The sequence below is a fragment of the Lichenostomus cassidix genome, chromosome 14 (genome assembly GCF_008360975.1).
Source record: "Lichenostomus cassidix isolate B80296 chromosome 14, HeHo_3.0, whole genome shotgun sequence".
In the NCBI taxonomy this organism is placed as follows: Eukaryota; Metazoa; Chordata; class Aves; order Passeriformes; family Meliphagidae; genus Lichenostomus; species Lichenostomus cassidix.
Genome location: NC_139495.1, coordinates 7,221,803 through 7,249,198, shown reverse-complemented (window position 1 = coordinate 7,249,198; position 27,396 = coordinate 7,221,803). Strand labels below are relative to the sequence as shown.

Sequence of the window (27,396 nt, the reverse complement as noted above, 5' to 3'; positions counted from 1 at the left end):
CAGGGAGTGTGCGTGTCCCCTCAGGTGTCTGTGTCCCCTCAGGTGTCTCCCCTCAGGTGTCTGTCTCCCCTCAGGCGTTTCCCCTCAGGTGTCTCCCTTCAGGTGTCTGTCTCCTCTCAAGTCTCCCCTCAAATGTCCCCTCAAGTGTCCCCTCAGGTGTCTGTCTCCCCTCAAACGTTTCCCCTCAGGCATCTCCCCTCAGGTGGCTCCCCTCAGGTGTCTGTCTCCCCTCAAATGTCCCCCTCAGGTGTCTCCTCTCAGGTGTCCCCTCCCCTCAGGTGTCTCCTCTCAGGTGTCCCCTCAGAGGCCGCTCGCCTCCCGCCCACCGGCGCCCTCAGGCGGGCAGCAGCGCACCGAGGCCGGCCCCGTCTCCACCGGCAACGCCGCAACACCGTGCGGGGGCCGGGCTGGGCCTCTCCGCTCCCGGGGTCCCGCAGAGGGAAGGGTCGGGGCAGCGGCCGGTGGTGCTGAGAGGGTCTGGGGGTCTGTCGCTGGCGCGGTGCCCAGGGAGGGAAGACGGGGCACGGGGGAGCCTTTCCTCCGGCGAGGTGAGGTGAGTCTCAGCGGACGGGGCTGGGCGGCTCGGAGTCGGGAGGAGCCGAGGGGTCTCTTCCAGGTGAGGTGAGGTGAGCCTCGGGCACGGGACAGCGCGGGGTCAGGGGAACCCAGGTGAGGGTTTGTTTTTTTCTCCCTGTGAGGTGAGGAGGGTCTCGGGACGGGAGGGGCTGCTCTGGCACCCGCTGTGGCCCGGGGCGGCATGAGGCGCTGGAGCCCGGCCAAGGGAAAACCGAGATTTTATGGTTTTTGCTTGACTCGTACCGCGCCTAAACCCCCGGGCAGCTCGGCCACCCACTGCCAGCCCGGCTGGCTCAGCTCCCGCCGCCACTCTGGGGTTTGCTGTGCTTAATCTCTTTTTCTGGTTGAGCTCTGTAGCCGGTCTCCCACGAGCTGTGCACACATATAATTAATTGCATAAAATCCCTTAACAAGCAGCTCCTGCAGAATAGTTCCTAAATGTGTTTTCTATAAATGGATAATTGTAACTTTTCTTTATTTTTCACTTTGCTGTTGTCCCACATACAATATAAATTATCATTTAAATTGCTGATAATATTAATACATTTTTAATAGTGTTTATTCCTGAGGATTTTAACTTTTTTTTTCTAATACTGTCGTTTTACTTTTATTTTTAACAAGGCTAAGTTTATTACTATAATGGATACACGCATCAGGAAAATGGCATGGTTGTTGGACAATGATCAATATTTGGAAAAAACTGGGTGAGAAAACTGTTACAAAATCTAGTTGGGACTTCATACGTAAATAGCAAAAAACTTATAATTCATATAAAGTATATACTATGTCTCTTTAAAACATAATGTATTAAATTAATGCTTAACTATCAAAGTATATGGCAGTTCCTACAGAAAAAACTTGAAATTACTTTGTGACACTACAGGAATATTATGGGTAGCGAATTACTGTCATAAAATTGTCTTGTAGGGCGACAAAATTCTGTCTACAGGGTGATCATCCATCATGGCAAGATTTTGCTGTGCCTCATCTAGGACCAGAAAATGGATTGCTGGGAACACACAGAAGCAAGACACAAGATGTGCTGGTAGGCGAGTTTTCCTACAAAATGGAGCAACTAGTGCAGTGATGCACACCCACTGTAAATTCAGAGTGGGAAATAAATAAGCTGATAGACAACTAATATGCTTCCTTTTATACATTTACATCTCCATATAGTTTGATAGACATAATCACTGATCTCATGAAACTACATGTAGTTTCTCTACAGACATGAATTAGTTTGTGAACAAATCAGGCAAAACAATAAATGAAATCAGCTGTTGATGCTGCATTTTTCTTCAGAATGGCAGAAGCCAATATATATCACTTCAAACTCTGAGTTTTAATTCTTATATTGAACTTTTATTTCTTGTCTTCATTCCTGTTTGCTCTAAACTAACATCTCTTTCCCCTTGCTTTAGCTGACAATCTGGGGGTATTCTGCAAACTTCTCCTTTGCATCCCACATTGAAAAGAATATTCCAGTACATAAAACTATGTTCTTGGTCATGCACTGCCTTGCAGCAACTGTCTTTAGGACTTAGATTTTTGTCACATTAGAACAGTACATTCAATTTCTCATATTGCATGTAATTTTTTTTATTTATCTATAGAAAGGACAAATGAAGAAAACACAGTCTCAAAAGGTGCAAACGACAGAAAAATTGATAAGAAACTCCAGTTTGGAATCCTTGCAATTAACATTAGAGTATCTGGTAAATGAAGGCAATATTATTTTGTAAGTACTACAACTGTCTTTTCTCTAGTCAGTCTTAATTTGTGCACATCTCTGATGTTAACCATGCATAGTTCTCTAGGAATTCAGGAAACGAAGAGATGGAGTTTACAGAGGAAACTGTTACTGATTTTGAGTCCAGACTTTCTGAGTAAGTATCCATCTTGTTTACAGTTTTGATGTATAACTGATTTTGTATCTCCATTACTGCAGGTAGTGCCTTAAATCTTAAGTTGTTATCTCTGGGCTCCTCAGAGTTTCTCAACATTAAATCCTTTCTGCTGAGATTTAGAGTAAGGGATAATTATATGTCACTACAGCTGAGATTCAGGGTTTTATTAGGAATATGCTTATCAGCCAGGTGTTGATGTGAAGCAGTTTGCTCATTTTAAAAAGGCTGTCAGTGAATGGTCAGGTTTTCATGTGTAACACTGTGTAGTTGTGGGTTATTCTTCATGTAACTTGGATTAGTTTCAAGTCATGGACCTAGTCATGATGTGGAAGTTAAAAGTTTTTAAAGTGAATTTTAAATGTATGAAATCAAGGTAACTTAAATAATTTAATTTATGGGTTCAATAAGCTGTAGAATAATCATAACATTTTCTGCTCCTCACAATTGGTAGGAGTGCTACCATTTCAGCATACCTCACTGTGTCAACCTTTTATAAAACAGAAGCAGCTTTTCTGTTTTGAGGAAGTGAAAAGGATTTTCCCCTGTAAAATGGTGGTTTAAACTTTCTGTTTGCCAGCTTCTAAACACTATGTGCATGGAATTAAAAATAACTTGGTTAAAGTAAAACAATTTTAGAGGACAAGAAGCACTTTGTTTTACCTCAGGTTATAACTATTTTGATATTAACCTGTTGGAAGTTGTGCTGCTTTAGGGGAAGAAGTGTTTAAATGGTTAGCCCTGCAACCACCAGTTGTATAAGGGCATATTTAACATATTTTGAAATACCTGTTTCTCACAGATTTTGCATCTGTGAGAAAAAGGATGTGATGAAGGCGGATGGTTGTTACATTGAAGCCCAGTGTGAGAGAATGCTCTAGCTAAATGTGTGCTCTGCCTTTTGTCAGAGTGATTGAACTCTATCAGCATCGAATTCAGTGGCTGTTGCAGGACAGCAGAAAGGTAACTTGAACTTTGCAGTATATTTTTAGAATGGAACTTTATGTGGGATTAAAGAATAAATTAACTTTTGAGTGCTAGTGAAAAGTGGCTTCCTGAAAGCCTTTGTATTTTCATTCTTTACTACAAATTCCACATCATATGCAGTGATGTTGACAGTGGATTGTTTCTCTGGATCTTTCATTGATACGCAGTTTTCTGCTTTCTAGATTTAGTCTTTTTCTTTCCCTTAGCAGTCTTAGTCATCAGGTCCTCTCATTACAATTTAAGTGGGAGCAGACAATGCTCAGCTTTAACTCTGCCTGGAGTGGACCTATCTTGTAGTTCATTATGCCCTCTCTTGCCTATTTAGTTCATCATTTTCTGTGCCTGGCAGTGCTATTGCTCAGGATGTAACCCCCTCAAAGAGAATAGAGAAAGGAACAGCATTCCAAAATTTGCTTTCCACAAAGTTCCTTGATTTAGCCTGAAGGAGATGCTATAGACAAAGTTATTTTTTATCTATCCTCTCAAATAATGAATAAATTGTGTTGGGAAGGAGGTAATATGGTTCACTGCTGAGGATTAACTGGAAACAAGTAGGACTCTCTTTTTTCTCTTTCTTTGTGTCTTTGTCACTGTGTCATCTTTATGCTAAAAAAATTTCAAATTAAAATAAATACCTAATACTTGGTTTAAAAATTGTGTTGTACAGGATACACAGTAAAATTATTAAACTGTAGATATGCTAATATTTACAATTACTTTTTTTCCTTTAAGGTGTTTGGTGTTATAAAAGAAACTAAAGTGGGACTTTTGGTTGATGTGTCTCATTTGAGTTATGGACCTAGACTATTGGATTTTCAGAAGAACCTTTTGGTACGTAATAATAAATCAAATTTTGCCAATTTTAACATACTAATCAAGTTTTTGTGGAACTAGAAGCCAGGAACCAAATAGAAAAAAATCTGCTTAAAATCCTAATATATGGTAGAAAAGAAATTTTCTGTTGTAGAAGGGTATGCTCCGAATGTCTTTGGAAGTGTAGTATTTGTTAATGTTCGGATCAAAAAAAATCCAGGATATACTTCAAAATACTATTAAGGGAAGTGTTATTGTTAAAGTTTCTGAATTCTATCAGCGTTCTATGTGGAATACACTTGCCTAACAAAAGCACCTGTAAGAGGTAGAGCCAAATTGTACATAGAGCCATTTATAGTAAATATAATTTCCTTTAACTTTACGTTTTGTCACAGTAAGGCCCACTTCACATTTTTTTTGTCAGAACCTTGGTGAGTTAATAATTTTCTGTGTTCTCAGAAGAAACTTGTCCTATATTGTGATTTTTGTTTTTAGAAAACTTTTGTAGTAAGGAAGGCAGATATAATGTAGCTGGTTTACTATCTAAATTTGGCACTTGGTACAATTCAATTTCCCACATTCAAGAATTATTTATCATTAATTTATATTATTTGTGGTTTTCATTTGTGTGTTTCAAATAAACCTCCTTCAAGAAAACTCAGTTTCCACATAGTCTGGTTTGCTTAGCCTGAATATCTGAACTATTGTTTAGCCCTATCCATGATTATGTGCTAACCATTTTATGGAAATTGCTTGGTGGGTGAATGTGTACATTCTAGATCACTGCTTTTTCATGTGGTCATCAGCTGAAGAGGAAGAACTGATATCAATACAACAAATATTCCTGCCTCCTGCCCCATTAGCAAATTATTTGGAATACCATAAGTTTGCAGGTTTTGTCTCTATCCTTACCAAATATTTTAATCTCTGAGGTTTTTCTTGGAAGTTTTTCTTAGTGGTAGCTGAAAATATTGCTGTAACTATTTTTAGAAAATGACTATTTTTAGTCTTTTATATAATAACTGTACTAGAAGCAGCATGGATAGTAATACATTAATAATTTTTTATTTATTAGTGCTTAATAGATGAACAGCTTTGTTATAAGAAGCAATTGTACTGCCTCTCATTCAGTACAGAAATTTCACCACTGTGGGAGAGTCCAAAAACCATCAATGTTCATGTGTAAGTAAGTTAATTTCTCTGAAAAGTAAAGGTGTTTCAAATAAGGTCTCCATTAAATTTCAACACTCTCATGTAGGTAATAGTGTTTTTCATCTTGTGCTTGCAGTGATTTTAAGAGGGGAGAAAAGCAATGAATTTGGCACACAGTCAGTGGTTTTCAAGATAGTTGTTCATGTATAAAATACCTTAGCTGCTCCTGTGGTTTGTAGTAATCTTTGTGATCTGTGTTATTTAGCACCTGCACATATTCTTTTTTTCTTTTTTTCCCTCCTAGGCTACACGAAGCAAGACAGTGGACACAAGAGCTGAAGCCTGGTCAAGGCTGCAATTTGCTGAAAGCCTTAAGGCATGTCCTTACAATGAAAGAACTGAATTCCTTGGTTCTTATCATAGGAAGCTGGTAAGTTCATCTGTCTTAACAACCAGCTTTAACTTGGATACACAACTGGTACAAGAAACTGAACTTGATACCAAAATAAGTAGGAAATGTAAGATCTAAGTTTTATGTATTTTTAGTTCATAGTTTTGAATTCCTTTATTTCTGCCCTTTTTTAATATTTATAAATCTTTTCTTTTCTGGTATGAAGTTGTGTTTTTCCTTAGCAGATCACTTATCACAGTAATTTATTGAGAGCCTGCTAACTCTAATTTTACATCAATTAAGCATCATTAAGGATGTCAGTGAAAGAATCCACAGCTCTGGGAAGATTGGAGGATAAGATAGATTTTGCTGTAAAATATCACTAAGCATTCAAAGATTGTCTTCTCTCTGTGATCTTAGTGGTGCTGATGGAGAACTTAAAATGTCTGATTAAATAAATGAAACCAGATGAGATTATGTAAATGATGGACTTAAATTCTCTATTTCTACTGTCATAATTTGAAAACTGCAATATTGGAGTTGATATTACAAGAAAAAGACTACAATAAGGATTCTAGGAGTGTTACATTACTCCTAGTTTATTAATTTATTATTTCTTTCCCATGTTGTCTTCCATGTCTTCTTCAGCATGGTCTTTTTTATTTCTTTACTTTTTTTATCAGCCCTGATCAGTCTTTCGAAATATTATGTGATTATGTTCAGCAGTGTATACTGGGGAGAAAACTGCAGTTTCACACTGTTACATATGATTGCAGCAACTTTGCTTCTCTTGTAAGTAATTGTGTTAATACTTAACTTCCTTAAATGCCCTGTCTTTTTTTTTCCCTATTCATCTGTAATGCCTTGTCTCATAAACTTGGGGGGAAGCTAACCTAGTCATTTGAGTTCTTGAATTAGTGTTATATTCTCTTCAGAGTATATTTGCACACATGGAAAAAAATGTTTGGAGCATCATCTTGTAACTCTCTTTGCTGAGTTAGTTTTTCAGCCATATTAAAATAAGACTGGTAAGCAAACGATGGAAACATAATTATTTTGACTTTCTCACTACATGTGCCTCAAAGATGCCTTTTCTGTCTCTACTGAGGACTGAGTACCAACAACCCACATTATTAAAAGAGACTACCAAATCAAAGTAACTGTTTCTCTTCCTATTTTTGTATGTAGGCAGTTCTAAAGAGCCTTGCAGAAGCTGTAAGAGGCAGTTATCATTGCTACTCTTCCAAGGGAGAGGTAGGTGCCAGGTAGAGGCAAAGCATTTTTCTCTCTTTTTGATGATTTTTCACTGTGAGAAGGTGAAATAATTATCACCTGAGTAGAAGTTGATAGTAGGACTTGGTGCTGAAATTCTGTCATAGAAATGCTGAGGATGTGGTCAATAAACCTGTGGTTAATTCTTTCTGCAGCTGAAAACGTTTCCTAAAAGTGCAATAAATTTTGCAGGTATTGTTTGCTGACTTATAGCTGATGAAAGCAGTGGCTTACTGTAGAGTGATTCAAAGTAATAAATTACTGTCTTGTTTATAAGTGGTTACTAATTTTTATGCAGTGCATTAGATACATTTTCACTCAGTTCTGCTCTGCCAGGCAGTCTTGTATTGATGTTTGCTCAGTAATGTAAGAAAGCTGGTTTCTGTTGGTGTTTGAATAGTAGCAAACCTATTTTTCCCCATTTGTTTTTATATTTGCAGAATTTTGATAGCAGTGATTTTCGTCTGCTGCTTCAGGAATGCCAGAAGGCTAAGGACCTACTCAAGAGCATCAAACAGGCTTCTCAAAGAAGAGTTGGTGGCTTGCTTAGTAGTAAAACAGCCACTGTATGTATCTTCATTTTCAGATGTACTTTGAATAATCAGGGTTAGAAATTTTAAGTGTTCAAAATATGAAAAAAAATTGTGTGATTGAGGTATTTTGATAAGTGGACTTTGAATATTCTGTATTGAACATCCATTGTAAGAGAAAATTAAGGACAAAATCAGTAAAGAAGACATTTTACTAAACATTCTCCAAAATGCATGAAAAGAGCATTGTCCTGTGATCATAATGGGAACCTGAGGGGATCCCCAGCCTAACTGTATGTATAATCATATAAATGAAGTTCCAACAGTCCTTTAAATTGTTGAAATGATGCTTACCCCTATGTGATTTAGATGGACATTTAAATCTATTGCAAACTTACCAGGGCTTGTCTTGGTAGCACTGTTATACAAGTCTGTAAGGAATCTTTTTGTTAGCAAAACAGTCTGTTCTCTGTCACAATTACTGTAGGTACTTGTGTGAGGTGGACAAGTCTGATCTGAAAGGGGACCTGAAAACTCACATTGGTATCCTTGTGTATCTAGTCATCTGGCTTGAGACATTCCAGACAGGAGGCAAACTATTCACTTGTGAATAAAATTTCTAATTATTTTCCCCCTCATCCTTCCTATGTTGCACATACATATTTTTGTTTGCTCTCCTCCAACCTCATAGTTACTAAGGACTGTGTAGACTACAAATGGAGCAGAAGTCACTCTGAAATGACTTAGAAGATTGTATATCCCAAATAAAAGCCCATTTTTAGGAGGACCAATGATAGCTAGTTTCAAAGTGTTTTGCGTATTGAAATCCCAGCAATTTAGTTTTAATTATGTTCACCAGTATTCCACGATGGATATTTTGGATTAAGGGTAAAAATAAATGTTGCTAAAACTTGCAAGAGCTTTTCTTAAAATCCATTTTAGGTTTCCACAGCATTTGCAAATACAGCACCTTCCAGCTTCTTTCCAAAGCCTCCAAGGCACAAAGGACCATTAGTTATTCAAACACCAGGCATCCTGGCCAAAACCTCAACAGACTGGTTAAAGACATATGGACTGAAAGGTAGCACAGAAAGAAAAGCTTAACAGGTATGAAACATGTATTAAAGACAGAGTATGTGTTTTATTTAATGTAATTGTTTCTTCCTGTAGCTAAAAAGTTAGACCTTTATCAAGTTTTGGCTCCTAATGCTTTCTCTCCTGTGGAAGATTTTGTACCAATTCTTAAAAAAAGAGTATCATCAAGTCTACATGAGGTAAGTGATTAGGAACTTTTTCCTGGGTTAGTGATTTGTTTTTCTTTCTATTGCTACATATTTCTAATTAAAATCAGTATTTTATAAGTTAGCTGAAATTCTACAGGCTGAAATTTGAGTCAAAGAACCAAATCAAATACTTATGTCATTCTTAAGAATGACTCAGGAAGAAATTCCATGTTAGTTTAACTTCTATTGGCTTCTGTAAACACCATTTATTCTTCTAGAAAGTGATGATGCAGTTTGAGTGGTATGATGGAACTGTGAAAAATATCCATGTTGACCTGCCAGTATTGTACAACTATCAGGTGAGTTGTCTATCATGATGTGGCCTTGTCAGGACTAGACTCCCATCTAATTATTCCTCATTAATTGTCTTGTTAGCTAAGTACTGCAGGGATTCCCATGCAGACAGCTGTCCATGTAAGTCTGCAGCCACTGGAATTCTTACAGGCAGTACTGATTCTTGAGCATTTCCTCCTTGATCAGAATGCAGATCATCAGAGAGTAGGAGAAGTATAGTTTGTATAGAGTTTGAAGAAATTGCCTTAATGTCAAATTGATATTGTGTTAAAGAGTGATGTGTTTGAGAATATTGTGTTTATTTTAAATGATGGGTTTTGTTACGAACATTGCCTAAAAATGCTATTGAAGAAAGGGTAAGCTTGCAAAAACTGTATTTTTAAAGCTCTTTTTTTTTTCTTTTCTTGATATGCCTGACTACCATTTTGGGATGTGCTAGCAAGAGAAAAAGTGAAGTGGAGAGTATAGACATTTAGATTCTTTGTTGCTTTTTTATCACTGTGTGTTTTTTTCATGGACTGTGTTCTCTTATCTATACTAAGAATGAAATGTTGCTGTCTAAATGAGCAAAAGTTTTGGTTTTTTTTCATTACTATGCTGTCATGTTATTTCTATATTCCGCATTGGCAATAAACTACTTGAACTTTTTAACATAAATTTTCTGTATTTATCCCTAGAAACTCCTTGGTAAAATGGTAAGAATCTATGAGAGACGAATTGACTGGCTATCTGTTGCTAGCAGAAGAATATGGGGAAGTGTTTGTGAGAGAAGGTATTGTAATAGATTTTTTATTTATTTATTTTTGTGAGGTTTTGAAGCCTTAATGTGTTTGAGGGTGATGTTTATTTACATTTTCTCTGAAGCTTTACTCAACCTCCATTGCACATTTGCTCTTTGTTGTGTTTACAAACCGTGAATATGAAGTTTCAGACAAAAGGAAGGTAGCTGAGGCCCCTGTTACTGGAGATTTCCTTGCTCATTAATTAAGGATTCAATTAGCTCATCTGGCCACTGTATTGTGCTGGGAACTCACATCCCACTGACTGTCCACTACATCTGTGGGTCTTTTCAAAACTGCTGATCCTGAGATATCCCCTGTCCTTTAAGTGTAACCATCCTGCATTGTCTCTACAACCAAGACTTAAAACTGACCATTTTGAGAAGCTCATCACTAACTTTTCTCGAAACAATTAACATGCTAGATAACATCAGTCAGTCCATACCTGAGCAACCACTCTGGCACTGACTTGCTGAGAGAAAGCTTAACCATTTGTCTTTGGAGTAATACTGCATTTATTCCTGGAATGGTGGCTGGGGAAGGACAGTGAAGTATCAACAACTCTCCTTGCTTGCAAACATCCATCCACTCCAGGCAGGTTTTATATACTCAGGTACAGAGAAGGAAGAGGACCTGTTTGGGGTTCAGCAGCCATTATGGCATTACATATTGCCAGTACCCTGATAATTCCATAGTTTAAGAAAGGTAGAAGCTTCCATTACTGTTACTATTTTTTTTAAACCCACCTGATGTTTTGCAGAATTTTTTTAAATATAGGTTTGGTATTTATACATTTTCATACATAGAAGATACTGTCCCTAACAAGTTAGAGTGCACTGAAGATAAGAATATATAATTAAATAAGACTTTTTTTTTCATGAATAACATATTTTTTTATATAGGGTGGTTATACTTGTTGATACATCAGTAACAAACTCTATGTACCTCTCTCATATCCAACATTCTTTGAGACTTTTACTTGAGGAACAAATGTCAAATAAGGATTACTTCAATATTATAGCGTAAGTAACTGTTTAAGAGTATTTTAAAGTAATTGTAATGCATTGCAATGAAAGAAGTATGCTGAGAGATTGTAGTTATTAATGGACATATTTTAGATTTTTAATTGTATTTAATGGCTTTTAGTGAAGTAATTGCAAGACTAGCACTGATTTGTCCTTATTGGGTGAGTGCATGGATCACATGTATGGAGACCAGATTAGTAATTAAAAATCACTGTTTTGGGTGAGGCTCACTGGAACTGATTGCATCATAACTGTAACAAGTACTCATCCTGCTGTATTGTTCATAACAGTATTAATTCACCTGTCAGAAACTTACTGGCAGAGGATTTTGATGTCTCAAGTACCATAACTGAGAGCAAACTTTAAATTTTGCAATAACTCCAATACTGTTTAATATATTATAGTGCTGAAATTCTGTACTCAGCACTGGTAGGCAGAAACACGTGGCACAACTGCTAGGCAGCTGCCAGGCAGGTGTCTGGCAGGTAAAAGTAGGAGCCTAACTCTAAACCATAATCTGAAAATTAATTGCTGTTATCTTTCCATGGAAGATTTGGGAGTGACATTGTGCCTTGGCAGCAGGAATTGCTTCCTTCCCAACCAGAAAACTTAAAAAAGGCTTGGAGGTAGGATCAAATAATTTTCCCATGTATGTGAATTTCACAAGTACCTTGAAACAGATAGAACTGAGAAGAATTGCAAACTATTTAAAAAAATTATAAGTTTGTCATGTTACAAAAATAGGCTGCTATGTTACACTGATTGTTCATGGTGGTTTGCTGTGAAAACACACCGTTGTAAAAGTTAATAAGCCTCGGTGACTTTATACTTCATATGGACTATTATATAATCTGGTTTTGCCCTCTGTCATCTGCAAAAATTTTAAGGCTCCAGTGCAGTGTTATTTAAGATAGATAGTTCTCTTTATTGCTTTAAACAGAAACCAGAACTTTTGTTTCTTCATTCTGTAAACATCTTGTTTTAGGTGGGTGTTGAGCTTGCAGTGCAAGGGCAGTAGAAATTTCATGAGTGCGCTCAGGAGAGCTGTGGAAGTTGACTTCAAAGACAAAGATAAACACAAATCACAGGGACTTTACCTGCTGACTACTGGAATACCTGATCAGGAAACAGTAAGTGTCATCATAGGCAACTCTTCTCTAAGTTCCTGTCAAAACTAATCTGAACTTTATTTTTCTCTTTTTTTCCCCTTATGACTGGTTATCACAGTTCATTGGCAGAATATTCCTCCCTTACTCACCTAAGGCAACACAACTGTCAGGATCCCAAACTTCCATTTCTGCAATTGCTAATCATGTGTTGGAGGTAGTAATTACTAATTATGTGTGAATTACAGAAAATCCAATATGTGCTTTTAGGATTCCTTTCCCACTACAGTTCTGGACATCATTTCCCTGCAGATTTCTGTGTTTGAACACACTGATCTTTTTGTATTTTATCATTTCCTTGAAACTCACGGGAAGAAAGACACAATTTTCCAGTGGAGCTCCATAGCATACTATGTAGAGACAGCTCCTATTTTTATCACAGTGATCACTTGCTTGGATACATGTTTGTAGTGCATGTGTTATGTGGCTGGTAAGCCATGTGCACAGCCTTGAGTTTCTGCATGTGTGCAGTAAGGTGTCTCCTGCTTTTGTTACCAAACCTCTGGAAATTCTGGGCAAGCCTGAGAAATCATTAATGCCCATATGGTTGACAAGAAAGTGAGGGATGTGGACCTAAAGCCAAATGGACACTTTCATCCCTGCTTTGCTTCAGTACATGGCTAACTTGATGTCCATCATCTCTGTCTTTGATTCCCAAATCTACCCCACCTCACCTCTTGCCTGCAGTAGAGCTGTTGCCACTGTTACCAGCAATAGTGACAATTGTTGTGTATCTGCGTGGATTGAGAAGGCATTGGGCTACTCAGAGGGTGTTCCTGTTCTGAATTGCTCAACTGGGAAGATTTGCACATCAGTTCAGAAATCAGTGGAGTAGATGGAAGCTTGTCAGAGGTGGAGGCTCACTACTGATGTTTCTTTTTTTTTGTCTTACAGCACACGATCAGTGCTTATGTGGCTGAGGTTTGCAGAGGTTTTGATTTACAGCTTCATGTCTGTCTGTTCAGTGCAATGAAGGGCATTGACTCTAGTGGGATTATTCCAGCTCGCTTTGCCAGCCCAAGGGAAACTGCCAATGCTTTTAAAGAAATTGTTCAGGCAGCCAATGGGAGGTTTCATTGGTTTGGAGAAGCAGGTATGAGAAGAGGAAAGTCAGCATATTCTTTTTCATTAATGAAATAATATTTATTAATGTGGTTTTACTCCCGAAACAAGTATTTTACTTTTTCTAGGATATGCTAATGCTGTACTATTGCTGAGATATAAACACAGGTCATAGTGTTATTGGGACTTTCAATCACATTGCAGAATATTATAATGCAGCCTTAATGGAGAAATTTGTTTGGGGTTTTTTTTTCTATTTGAATTCACCGTTTTCTGTTATCCTTTTTTAATATGCTCATTTAAAATACAGTCACTAATATGGTAGGTCTAGATGGTAAGGCTTGCAGGAAACAAAGGCTTTTTAATTATTTGCATTGGTATTTAGCATGTTCTACAAATTGTACATTTTTTTAAAGTACTTATTTTGTACACTTTAAAAAACCCACACTAATTAATATCTATTTGATTATCAGGTATTTTTGAAAGTGATGATATTACCAGTATTATATCTGAAATGGAAAAAGCTAAGAACTACTCCCAAAAGGTATGAATGACATGTAACTTTTTAAATTACGTGTTTTTTCCTAAAAAATTCAACAGTGTTTGTTCAGCTGACAAGCACAGCACAAAGGGGTTTCTAGTCAGTTGGAGGTGTTAAGCATTATCAGTTATGAATTTCATTTATTATTAAAGTAATAAATACAAAATACCTGTCTTTGAAATGTCATTTACTTAAATTTCATGTATATTAATTTCTAAACAATGTGAATTTCCATTTCAGTGTGCATTCCTTGTGGAGTCCTTAAAGCAACGGTCAGTGAATCAGTCTGTGAAACTCCTTACACCAGAAGGAAACTCAAATGTGCTTATGAAAAAGGAGAAAAAAAAGCCACAAAAGGTGCCATCTCCTAAACTCACAGCTGGGAATCTGGCTAGAAAGGTTTGAAATGGTCTCATTTTTAATATGCTATGCGTTAATTAGAGATCCCACTCAGCTCTTGGATGCTACTCTTGGTGAGAGAAGTGCTCAGCTGAAAATTTGAAGGAATTTAAACACTGAATTTATGTTTGCATTCAAAATGCTAGCTGTACCAAAAAGTACATCTTACTAATTCCTGCTAAGTAATTAATTGTAATGGAACCACACTGCAGTATCAAAAGATGTGTAAATAATCTTTCCTCTGACTTTAAAAATATAATGTTTAATGGAAACAAAGACAAAGCAGAAATGTGCTTTACCAAACTACATCCTTTTTGCAAGTCCTTCTAGAAGGTACTGCATTTTGTGGTGTTCTGCTCATTTGCAGATGAGACAGCTGCAGCTCAGTAGTATGTCTTTGGCCTCACAGAGAGCCAGCATAAAACAAGAACAGGATTCAGGACTTGTTTGCTGCCTGCTGTGCTTATTTCCATGGAGCTACACTACTGAATCCCTTGGGATTTTGCTAGTGCTTTCTTTGTTAATTTTGAATGTGCATATGTCTGTTTTCAGTAGGTGTGCAAATCTGTCATATGCATAAAGAGCCAGTGCTTACTGGAATTTTCAGGTCTCATCTTTGAAGTGGGAATGGCATTGTAGGTGTGGGAATGTAGGAAATGGGAATGTAGGTGTGGGAATGTTGCAAAGGCTTTGTAGGTCTTCCAGGCTGTTTTATCAAAAGTGACATATTCTCAACACCTCCTCACAAAGAGAGGAAAAACTAATTACTCAGGGATGACAATGTAACATAGTTTTGTGGGGATTAAGCTTGTAGAAGACTGGTACAGGGTTGTCTGTAGATATTTGGTGATATTTATAGTACAGCTGTACGTTAAGCTAGATGTCAGTTACTTGAAGGCTCAATTTCACATCAAAAGTGTTATCCTACAGTAGGGTTAAACAAGTGCTCCTGTTGTTTAGCAGTCTGCTCAGCCCTAGAGGGATGAGCCAAACCTAAAGGAGAAATTAGTGGTGTCAGCACTAGATTTCCAGTAGTCAGTGAAATGCTGAGGAAGATACTAAATGCTATATTCTATAAAGCAAGGCCATTACCATACTAGACTGCTCCTTCAAGTAGCAAAAATGGTCCAAACTCCTTTCCCTCTGGATGTTAGTCTTCAGTCAATGTTCTTTATGGCAGCAGATGATATTGGCAAGATCATTAAAACAGAGCAATTAAAATTATTTAACCCAGCAAGAAACTGCAAATGAATGCATTGTCATGGTAGTCTGCAGGTTTGTCAAAGCCAGAGCAAAGCCAGAATTAGGGAATAATGAAGGATAGTTTCAGGTTTAAATAATGCAGTTGTGAGCCAGCTGAAACACTTTTTACATTTATTTTTTTGTTATTGAAGGTGCTTAAGGATGTAAAAGACAGCCATGGTGCAGAGAGAACTACTCCTGTAAGAGTACTGGCATGGCGTCCTCCTAGTGCCAAAGCAGAAATTCCACCAGGTCTGTGTGGATTAGGGGCTTCTTGTCTTCAGTTTCTTTTGGGTTTTGCTTAAAAGACCGTACTTAAATTAGAGATTTAAATTAAGATTCTAGAAACAGATGGAATTGTAATCTTTAATGACATTTACAGGAAACATGGCAGTTGGTATGGAATTCCTTTGGGATGAGTTTTAGCTATAATTTATCTTGTTTGCTTCTGCATTGTGCAAGGAAGGAACTCTGCACAGCTGTACAATGATTTCCAGGTCCTAGGATTGAGTACCTGACCTTTATCAGGAAATGTCAAATGTGTGTGATGGAAAGTAGAACCCCAGTTTGTTCCATACCTGAAGCTATAAGGCTCAGCAATTCAGAGATTTATTGTGTCATTAGTTCAATACATACATTGTCACTAATTCTGTTAGATCCCATTTTAATCAATGTGCTGTTCCACTTGATTTATTTATGATGTAGTAATGAAGGAAGAGTACAACACCAATGTCAGGTTATCTGAAGTGCTGACTCTTCCAATTGCTGCTGGTTCATGAAAAGCTCTTAAATTGATTCCAGTTACTGTTGGTCCCTCAAAGACCCATTCATTTCTCTTCCTTTTTTTTTTTTTGTGATTTTTCCCATGTGTTTTCTTTTTATCTTTGCAAACATCTGCAATTTTTTTTTTAATTTAATTTGAGTCTACAAATCTACTGATGTTGATATGTAGTAGTGTTTACAAATCTGGATTCATATTTGCATCTGAGGTGCTCTATACAAAGTTAATTGGTTTCTCCAGCAAATATTATGCTTGTTCAAACCCCTGATTTTTCAAACTAACTCCTGTGACATTCTTCCTGATGGTAATTTATATATTTATAAAAGTTTTGGTTCTAAGAAAGCCTTTTAAGTAGTGCTGTAGTATGATTTTTCTTAACCAGTATCGAAGAAAATGAAGCATTTGTAATTGTGATAATAGGAATATATGAAAAGAACAGGGTTGAGTTCTTCTCATGTAAGACTTTTATCCAGCTGAACTAAGTTAATGGGGGTTTTTTATCTATTATTTACTTGTAGCACAAACATTAAAAGAATGGCCTCAGACTAAGAATAAAGGCAAGCACAAACCAAGGAAGCAACTAGAGCTTTCTGTGTCTGCATTTTACACTGATGAAGGAAGAAGTGTGGGTATGTGTTACCAGGATAGGATGGGTGAAGCCCTTTTCTTATCAGCACTTTTATTATAAAACTGCAGGATGATAAGTCAATGATAACCAGTGTGCTTCAAACAGTGAGTGGAAGAGACTTTCCAAGTATCAAACAGTGGTAAGGATTTTTAGTTTGGGTGCAGGTGGGTGGCTCTTTTTACCTGGGTTTTTTATTGGGTTTTTCTTTTGTAAAGTCCCTTGGGATCTTTTGGTCAAAGGTGCTCCAAGGAAAAATGCTGTGATTATGATTTAGGTGATTACAGAAGATTGGGCTTGGAATTTTTTGGAAGTAATAAATTTGAAGCACAAGTGATTTTTTTAGGGACTTTGTTCATTTCTTAAATAGGTACAGTATATCAGAGGAACCCAAAGGCAATGTGCATAAGAAAGTCTGTTTCCTCTGTCACATTGCCAGAAGAAGAGGAAATCTGTTCAAGCAAAGAGGTATTTTTCTCCTTATTAATTAATTGCCACTTTGGAACTCTCCATCGGAATTAATGTAAACGTTAATTGTAATTCTGTGCAATGCTTTACTACTTTAACTGTTCTAATATTTGCCAGCAATCAATTGCTCTATTTGTTTGTCTTACAAGTGGCTGACCAAGTACAGTATTAAAAAGCTTAAACTGGAATTGCCAAGACTGATGTTTGGTCCAGGCTGTACCCACCAGAAGAAGACTGTGGAGTGTCTGCATAAGAAAGTATCAGCAAAATACTGTTCTATCTTCCCTAGTGCAGAAATCAATGTAGGTTTTTGCAGATGTCGGGTACCTATATTATTGAAAAGCTTTGTATTTGTTTAGTGAATGTTGATGTTTTGGCTTTCTAGTGTGATATTCTCTCTACTCTGATTTCTAAATCAGATTTTCAGTAGAAAGCTGGGGAAGATCTTTTATTCACCACAAGAAACCACTTAGTATGTTTGAAGTCCAAACTGCATGCTCTTTAGCATGTAAGGCATCTCTTCTGCTCATACAGCATGAAAAAAATTTTTTAATTTAAATAAAACTTTTCAAAATCATGTTGAAACTGGGAAAATGTTGGATCTTGATTGTTTCAGTTTGTGTAATTACTGGAGAGAAACATACACAGTTAAGTGCAAGCAACAGAGTCACAGAATTTTTCTTACCCTATTTCATTGATATAAAGACAAAAATCTCTCTGATTTTTAATGCCAGCATCACACATAAAGCAGCTGAGCTCAGATTTCCTGAAGTAAGATGTTCTTGTACAAACTGAATTTTTCCAGGGTGTTGTGAAACATCTTCAGTTTCACCCTAAAGAACTGGAATTCTACACAGAACAACTGGAGAAGGTGTTGCAGCGCTATATCCAGAGACTGCAGTGGCTTCTCTCAGGTATTGCTGTGTAGCTGTGATTCTGTAAAGCACAACTTAAATATACACAAAATCTTCTTGTCTACTATTTCTAGTAGAATAGATCTGAACATAAATCTGAACCTTGAATATGAATAAAGGTTCTCTGTCTTGCATTGCATTGAAATTTTAAAACTTATTTTTGTGAATACAAGAGAATTCAGCATCTGTGTAGCTGATAAACATCTAGCTTGCTGTCAGATAAGTAGGGCTGTGGGGTAAGTTTTTGCTCTTTTTATCTTCATGAATACAGAGCAGAAGCTTTCTATCAACAGCATATATAGAGTAATATATTCAAGCAAAATTAGTTTTTGCTGGTTGTGCTAAGAATGTGCCCTGCTTGAGCATCACTGCTGGTGAAAAGTATTTTGGTCTCTCTGTTGCTCATTAAGATCTTCGTTGGGAAACAATTTAATTTTTTGCTGGATTGTAAAGGGGCTACAAATTATTTAATGTGAGTTGCTACAATTATGTAGTAATTAATGCTTGATAGGGCTATGTTTAAAAGGGCAGAAGACTTTTTTATTGTTAACCTTTTAACTACGTAATTGCCACAAAGATTAGCCTTAATTATGTAGAAATGTGCCCCAAATTACCCCTAAAGACTGATTTTTTTATATTATGCTCAATAAAACAAGTCTGTGTAATAACTCTTAATTAGTTTTAATGTTCTGCCCCAGGAAGTCGAAGATTGTTTGGTACCATTTTAGAAGCAAATGTCTGTGTTTTGATTGATACATCTGGTTCCATGGACCCATATTTGCCACATATCACAAAAGAACTTACCTCCCTTATCTGGGAACAGCTGAGAAAAAATGAAGTCAGGTATGGTGAATTACTGATAAAGACTGAAATCTGCACTCATTATTATGTAATCAGATTGCTTAATAATTACAGTAATACAGACTGAAACACAATTCAAGTAATTATTGCATGTTAAAGTATAATGTGCATATGACAAGAACTGCTTTTTCTGTTGCTTTTACCACATTGTAGTTCTAAACTCTCTAAGACCTGAGCCTCTGCTATAGGCTAATGTTGTTTACCCTTTTAGGTTCAGCATTCCCATAGATTTTCTGTTCATGAAAAGTAAGATATGCTTTTTAACTCTTCCAAGGCTGAAGATCTTAATCCAGCACTAGGCTCTTGGATGGGGGGAGGGCTTGATTTTTTTTTTTTTTTTTTTCCTTTTGGTTTGTGTTTGAGTTTTTTAAAAAAATATTTATTTACTTATTTCAAAACTGGCTTATTCAGTGTGACTCATTGTATTGGTTAGGGTTAACTGTGTGGGTCATCTTTGTCCTCAGGTTTAACCTGCTGAGATTTGCAGAAAATACAGAAAGTTGGAAAAAGTGTCTTGTAGAGGCAACTGATGAAACCTGCCATGATGCTGTGCAGTGGGTTTCCACATGCCATGCTCATGGGAACTCCTGCATCCTTACAGCTTTGCAGGTTGGTGTGCCACAGCTTGGAGAACACATCGTGTCTTGTGGTGGTAAAACACTTCCACCTGACTGGAACAATCCTAGGAAAATTATTATGTCAAATATATGCAAGTCACTGAACAGTGCAGAAATCAAGTCATTGTTTCTGACCCCAGGGCTCATAGATACTCAAATTATATTCAATCAAGTTATAAAAAAAGTCAGATATCAATGGTTTTGTTAATATTTGTGTTCAAAGAATACTGAAGAGGGAAAATAGTTGCTCAAAATGATGTTCATGTACAATTGTGGCTATGATAATGTTGCTCTGACCCAAACAGGATTTTAAATAAGCAGCATTTGTCAGAGTCTTGTGGCTTTTGAGTACAATTCTTGAACTTCAGTAACAGGTGAAGAAACATTTTTCCTATAAAAATTCTCAATGTAGAAATCAACTAATAATAATAACTTAAAACTGAACTTGCAATTTCATGAGATTGAAAAATGGAATCAAAAAAGAAATGTTGCCTTTAATGAATGATTCTTCTTCCAGACATCCTTGCACAATCTCCATATAAATGTTTCAGCATTCATCATGAATCAAGTCCAGTAGAGCTGCAAGGCATGTGTGTAGTACAAAGAGGTCCACTGAGTCAATTACTGTAGCAAATTTTCATAATATTAATTCAAGTCCTAGAGAGCCTGATTTTCAGACATTGAACATCTTTAACTCTCATAAAATATGATGTAAAATTCTTTTGTCAGTAGTTCTCCAGAACCAGTTAATTTTCTTATTTCAGTGAGTCAGTTTTTGGCAATGCTCTCTTATAAATGTATTGTCTTATGCTACAAATTATCTACTCAAATTTTCAAATTTATATCCTTGATCTTCTTCCTAATTAGTGAAAATGAAAAGGCAAAACTATCTTAAATCATTAGAATAGTGGTTTTGTTCCTAATTATAACTTTTTATATAAAGTACTAATTATTTAAGCTTATTTTCTGCTTTTCAGAAGGCTGTCAGTTTCCAAGGTGTAGAGGCACTGTATCTATTGACTGATGGAAAACCAGACACCAGTTGCAGTCTGATTTTGAAAGAAATTGAAAGATTAAGAAAGAAACAAGATATAAAAATCCACACCATTTGTTTCAGCTGTGAAGACAGGTATATGATACTTTGCAAGAGCAACAAAAAACTCTTAAAATTACTACTTTGTTTATTGTCAAAAGTCTGCGTTACCAAGATGGTAATGGGGAAGGTTGTTCTGACACAGGTAATTGCCACAAGGCCTATATTTCATACAGAAATTTATAATCATGTCCTCCAATCTGTTTGATTTGATGTAATATATTTTGAGGAGTTTTTAGAAATTCTTTTGCTTTTGCTTTCAGAGAAATAATTTTCACAAGTAGGTTTCTACTTTGTTGCTAACAGAGCTGCTGTTGAATTCCTGAAGAAGCTTGCTTCCCAAACAGGAGGGCGTTTCCACTGCAGTTCTGGAGATGAGGATGGACAATTAGCAGCATACAGATTATTGACAGAGGGGCTGGATGATGAAGATGTATGTTAAATAAATTGTTTGTTTTGTTTCATTGCAACTTAGGTCTTCATCAGTAGAGAAATTTCATTTTAAAAAAATAAGGAGAAAAAATAATACAAAAATTCTAAGATATTTCACATTGAAACCAAAAGGAGAAATTTTAATTTTTTGTCTTTGCCTTTCTGCTAACTGCCTTGGTGAGGTACCTAAACCCAAGAAAGGCATACACAGTGCAATATAGATTTTGAAAGAGAAGTAAATGATATATTGTGGGTCTGGATGTGGTTTTTAATCTGACGTTAGCTTTTACTTTGTTTTCTTATCCTTGCCATCTTGTGTTTCATTTAATTGTAAAATCCTTATACAATGCTTAGCACATTAGTTCTCCAGCATGAGACCTCAGGGATTGCCACAGCAGAAAAATGTTAGTGAACAGAACCAAATTCAATCTAGGCTTGCTCTGCTCTCCTCTTGTAAGACTGAGACTTTCTCTGCAAGTAGGTAGGAGTAGGGAAGTTTAGAGCTTAGGATCAGTTAAGTTGGTGAAACAGAAAATAATAAACAGGTGAACAGGTGCAAGTTAAAGCAAAATATTTTAACTATGTTTTCAGGATCCAGTTTTCCCTTACTTTGAAGGAGATGATTTAAGGAAACTTACTCAAGAAGTAGCAAAAGCTAGAAATTTCTTAAAGCAGGCAAAATCTTGGAGGTGAGTATTTATTAAGAATATTTGTACTTATTATTTCGTGGAATGAAGACAAGAATATCTGACTCCCAATGTCTGTTACATAAAAAATAGATCTGTAGAATAGATCTATTTAGATCTTTTTAGAATAGGAGTGAAGGACAATTAAATTGTATTAATCCTTATGTTTCTTCATGGTTTCCCTTCTTAACTACCAATCCAGAACCAGAAAGCACCAATTCAATAGGAATAGCAAGCAAAAGTACTTGCAAAGAGCTTTAAAATTTATTATACCTCCTCAATGAATAGGACAGGGCTAAACAAAGACTCCAAGGTACTCTATGCCTCTGTGAAAAAACTGCTGTAATTCTTTGAGGTTTGTTTTTCTTTCAAACAGATTATTGCTTGAAAAATGGAACACAAGCCAAAAGGACAATCCTGACTTTCAAAAAAGTGCTCAGGTAAATAGTCACCACATTTACATCATAGTTTATGTGTAGTTATGTATAATTCATGTATTTCAGTAGAAAGGTAATATTTTATTAAATGTATTCATTTCTAGCAGTGACTTTTTCCAAAGTTGAAAGCATTTGTGGTGATTTTAGTTCTTAGCTGAGATAGTCCACAGTAAAACCCAATATAAGCGAAGAAAAGTTCAATGAGAACTGTGTTTGGGGTGAAAAGAGCAAAGGCAGATGTGTATTTGTGGTTATTAATGGCCTAGCAAGCAGTTAATCACATTAGAGGGCTAGATCCAGATGTAATGCTGTAATAACAATTGCTGCATTAGTTAGCTGTTAAATGAATAAGACTGACTGAAAAAAAAATCCTTCTAATAGTAAAGACAGTTTCAGCAAACATGGGAATATCATTACAAAGTGATGGGAGAGGCAGCTGGGCAAACTAAACCTCTCATAGAGACACCCTGCTGCTTTTAAATTGGCAAAGGAAAAACCACAGGAAAAGAGAAATTGCTGTGTGGAAGTGCTTTCTCAGGGTTAAACAAGACAGAAGCATTTGTCACAGGGCTGTTTGAGGAAAAACAGTGGGCACAGAGGCAACTGCAGAGTTGCATTGGAGAACATTGGCCTGCCAAGATACTAATCAAAGAATTGGGTAACGCAGATATACAGCAAGACTGGTGTTTTTAAATCCCTGTCTCTATAGCTGTAGTTTGTATTTTGGTTTAAAAACATTGTCCAGTCATTCAGAAAGAAGAAAGAAAAAATCCAGTCTGACCTCCTGGTTAAGAATGCCTGGTTCATGGAGAGTGGAACTTGGTGTGTAAGAGTTTGTGTCAGTGTGGTGATAGTGAGCCTATGCAGTTTATGTATTTTGAGTTGTATTTTAGAAAGTATTCATGTGCTTCACTTGTAGGATTAAATTTTAGATGAAGAAAAGATGCTGAAGAGGTTTGGAATCATACTACTAAGCTGCTTCTTTTCAAAGTGTGCTCAGAGCTTCCAGCTTCAAGCAGAAAAAAAGATTTATTCTTTGTTGTCACAACTCCTGGCGAGACAAGAAGTTGCAGATGATAAGTGCTGCACTGATTCCACTTGCAGATTTTGCAGGATTCCAAGTAAATCAAGCCCTGAACTCTATGAAGTTTAAACATAAATAGAGGACATTTTTCAATATAGGTAACACAAATTTTAAACGTGTATGTATTCCTAATATCAGCAGTTATACAGGGTCACAACTTTTGTTTCTCTTCTACTGCATCATATTAATAATTTCTTCAATTAGTTTCTGGTATGTCTAAATTGTCTTTTTTGTCAGTTGCTTTGAAACTTCTTTGCTGGTGCTTATTATCCCTAACAGATGGGACAGATGGCTATGATGTTAGGAAGAGAATTCTTTATGCCAGTTCTGCATAGAAAGTCCAAGAAATTACCTTAGTGCAGAAAACAAAGCTTGTAATTCATGTTTTTGCATGGAGAAGTTTTGCTAATAATTATTTCAACTGTTTGCTTTTTATGTTGGCGGTAAAGAAAGATTTAGAGTTGATGATTCAGAAATGATCAGACGTGCAAGAAAGCAATACCTGTTGCTGATGTAGCCTGGTTATGTTTGTATAACCAGACACTGCCAATCTTCTGAGCAGTTCTGGTCTTATGTATTTCCTGTCTAGAAAGATCAAAAATATGTTTGCCAGTATCAGTTGATTTATGAAATATACTTGTTTTTCACTGATTTCTGTAATGACAGCTCACTAGTATTTTGTAGATGTTCACTGATGTCTTTTAGAGGCTTAGAAATTCATCTCAGGTGTTTAATATATGTAATAAAAATGGATTCAGACTTCAAAATTTATTCAATAGCCCTTTGCATCTCCTGAGTGCCAGCTTATGGGGATGACTGGATATACTGTGATATGGGAGATTGTGTCTTTTGTGTCCCTTTATCTCTTTTGTCTCTATAAAGGATTAAAAATTATTTCTATCATGAATATGTCTTTTTAGTGTTGTATGCTCTGAACCAGGTGACTCCTGCCTTCCATGTTAGTAGCAGCCTATACTGGAATACTGCAGTTTAACTAGTGCTTTGTGCTATGCATCACTTTCTGTGATTTTATTAGTGTATGTGTGTAACTGCTGAGATGATTTGATACAAAAATGTTAATTGTAAATTAATAGGATTGGTTACATTTCTGTTTGGGGTATAGAAATACTAGATGATGATCACTGATAAAATGAGGATTTTTGCTAACAGAAATGTTAAAAGAGTAAATCCAGGTAAAAAGGATGAGCTTTCTGTGTTGCCAAAAAGGGTGTCTTACTTACTCCTTGGAGGATTTAAGAAATCACAGTACTGTAGCATAGATTCTTCTGTTCCTATAAAGTACTTGAAAAGAACCTAAAAGGAATACACTTATGCAGGTATGTTAAATGGTATTAGAGGCTCTTTGTGAAGTAAGATCATAATGAACATGCTGGATTTTGCAAATGTGGATAAGCATCAGAGTATTTCAGTTGTTTATGTTAGATTGCAATTGTCAAAGCTCTCATTTAGAGCCTTTTCCCCCCTGTACAATATTTGGTGTTCAGAGGTTTTACTCTATGAAAACAATTCCATTTACACAGTGTCTCCCTTGGCTGATTGTCAGTGGATCTGTGGAACCCTAAATTTGGGGCAGCCTACATTAATAGTCATCACTGAGCTGTTTGTTTTGGCTTGGACAGGGCGTTTGTTCCTGTGGGCAGAGCACAGCATGTTTCTCTGGTTCTCTTGAGCATGATCTCACACTCAAAGTGGGTGTTAGGAACTCAGGAGCCTTCTCTTTGCTGGTGTGTGAGCTAAGGGCTTCTAAGCCTCCTGTTCAAGAAAAATGCAATTAAAATGAAGGAGCAAAAGTTGATGTTAGAATCTGTGTAACCACAGAAGCTGTAAAACAGTCAGGTATTACAGTATTGAACCATTGCACCCCATCCAAGTTCACTTCTTTTGTGTGTTTAGCCTGTGCAGCTGAAGCCTTGTGGTCTTGCAAACTGGTTAGCCCTGCTGCCTTCTCAGAGCAGCTCCTTCCTTTAAAATACAGATTCTATCTCCTTACTACCTACCTGGAAACTCCCACCCTACCTGCTCCCGTCAGTCTCAGAGCTGCTCAGCCAGGAAGACATTTTAAGGAGATGTCTCAGTGGGGATGACCTGAGTAGCACTCGGTTGGTGACTTCAGTGTAGACCTGTCAGCTCTATGTCATTTGCTTTCCTGGCTTGTGCTTGCTGGAATGCAACTCACTGTATTCAAGACATAATAAAAGAGGAGTTTTATAATTGACCAGGTGCATATTTTTCTGCCAGCTTGTTGGTAAGTCATGTCATTGCTGTGACTCACTGAGTGTGCTGATTTCTGTGCAATGAATTAAAGACAAATGGCTAAAGCAGTTGCTACCTCCAAGTGTGTGTGTGACCCCCTGCAGGAGAGTGCTGCTTTCACAGCAGGAGTTGGGAGCTCCCGTGTGGAACAGCTCATGTGCTGCCATAACTTCCAGTTTCCAGCTGCTGAGCTGTGTTGAACTGCTGCAGATGTTCATAAACCCTTAGCAAGGACTGGCAGTTCAGGAACTCCTCTGTACATGGTTCAGCCATTCCTGTTTCACGGGACAGCGTCCAGAAGAAGTGAGGGACAGCTTGGCATAGAAACAAACTCCTCCATCTAAACATGCCTGGATTTGAGTCACCCCCAGCAGTTCATGCTGCTTCAGAGGAAGGTAATGGCAGTGTGTGTTGTGTCCTTTAGAATTCTGTTCAGTAAGAATTTTTCTGTGCCTTATAAGCATGTTGCTCCTATTAGCATGTATCTAGAATTTTAACTACAAATTTCCAAGAATTTAAGCACCCAAACATGTTAATGCAACTAAGTCATGGGAATTTTTATTGAACCATTTTAATCCATCTCAATCAGATGTGTATCAAATGTATATTTCCTTCCATTGAATTTCAGTCTTCTGTGACACCATCTCAAACAGATGCTTATGAGATGTTTACTTGCTGATTAGTTTAAATAAATAAATAAGTAATAGGGAGAGGGAAGAAGAAGGGAAAATTCAATTCCAGAAAATTCCCAGCATCAGAAAATATCCTTTTCCTTCTCTATCAGAATAATGATAATTTAGGTTTTAGGTATTGAATGCACTGGTAGAAGTAATTTAAAAGGAGACTGCTAATCTCTGACTCCTATCATGAGAGACTTCATTAGTTAGAATCTTAAATTCTACCCAGAATTTGCTTAGGCACACCTTGTAAGCCACAAGTTTATATCCCGTCAGTGATACAGGCTGCCTCAGTCACCGTGGCCAGTCTTAATGAGGTGCCAAGGCTTTTCTGGAGACAAAACTAGCAAATAATAAACCTGTTGGAATTGGTGTTATAATCTCTTACAAACTTGCATCTATATAGTTTGTTCAACACTTTTGTCTCTGTGATTCCTATGTGTAGCAAGCCAAGCTGTGATCCCTGCTAATTGTATAGAATGTTTAAATGCCTTTATTCAGTACAATGTCACACAGTATTTTTATTTGATGCCTTTGTATTCCTTGCCTTCAAATATTGCATAGACTGTCCTCTTCTTTAACAAGACCCAAGGGCTGAAACAGGGATGTTCATTGCTGCTCTAAGTTGCTTTGTTTCTTCCTGTAATTCCATCCTGACTTGGCAATGCAGGCTCAGAGTTATCATTTCATTTGACCTGTAAATCAATCTGTGTAACATGCAAAGTAACCACGAATGCAAAGGAAATGAGAACAAAGTCATTTGAAAAGCATTTTATGTGGCACATTCCCAGGCTGTATTTATGTGTGCTTTATTCCTTCCACGAGGAAAACAGTGAAATATGCAGAACTGTAACACAAATACACAAAGAAAGAGGAAAAAGGAAGGATAGAGTGAGAATATTTATGTATGTTAATGAAGAATGGAGGGATTTAAGAAGAACCTGATCTCTTAGCTTTGCAGCAAGGAATAAGGATCTGCATCTTCCTTTCCCTTCTGGCCTGGACTTAGAGCATGACATGGGTAAGTTGCT

General features: G+C 36.9%; 1 protein-coding gene across 3 annotated transcripts; it reads left to right on the top strand.

The window, feature by feature from the left end:
- Nucleotides 1-365: 365 nt before the first annotated feature.
- VWA3A (von Willebrand factor A domain containing 3A) lies at nucleotides 366-27,396 on the top strand. 3 transcript variants are annotated; one of them, XR_014855105.1, is made up of 35 exons: nucleotides 367-669; nucleotides 1,198-1,280; nucleotides 1,504-1,621; nucleotides 2,190-2,314; nucleotides 2,394-2,462; nucleotides 3,389-3,443; nucleotides 4,200-4,298; nucleotides 5,356-5,462; nucleotides 5,737-5,862; nucleotides 6,507-6,615; nucleotides 7,012-7,077; nucleotides 7,536-7,661; nucleotides 8,568-8,706; nucleotides 8,796-8,899; nucleotides 9,127-9,207; nucleotides 9,880-9,974; nucleotides 10,884-11,003; nucleotides 11,558-11,632; nucleotides 11,992-12,136; nucleotides 13,067-13,265; nucleotides 13,708-13,778; nucleotides 14,016-14,132; nucleotides 15,569-15,668; nucleotides 16,716-16,826; nucleotides 17,193-17,290; nucleotides 17,440-17,592; nucleotides 18,096-18,204; nucleotides 18,903-19,047; nucleotides 19,530-19,674; nucleotides 20,660-20,811; nucleotides 21,082-21,208; nucleotides 21,799-21,896; nucleotides 22,270-22,333; nucleotides 23,250-26,083; nucleotides 27,191-27,396. XR_014855105.1 is itself a non-coding variant. In XM_085074694.1 (34 exons), the coding sequence occupies exons 2-34, from the start codon at nucleotides 1,216-1,218 to the stop codon at nucleotides 23,253-23,255; spliced, it is 3,519 nt and encodes a 1,172-aa protein (XP_084930820.1). In that variant the 5' UTR covers nucleotides 366-616; nucleotides 1,198-1,215; the 3' UTR covers nucleotides 23,256-24,619. The 3 variants fall into 3 exon arrangements, 2 of the variants coding, with proteins under 2 accessions (XP_084930820.1, XP_084930822.1); XM_085074694.1 differs by lacking the exon at nucleotides 27,191-27,396 and having other exon boundaries at nucleotides 366-616; nucleotides 23,250-24,619; XM_085074696.1 differs by lacking the exon at nucleotides 27,191-27,396 and having other exon boundaries at nucleotides 366-669; nucleotides 2,190-2,291; nucleotides 2,386-2,462; nucleotides 23,250-24,618.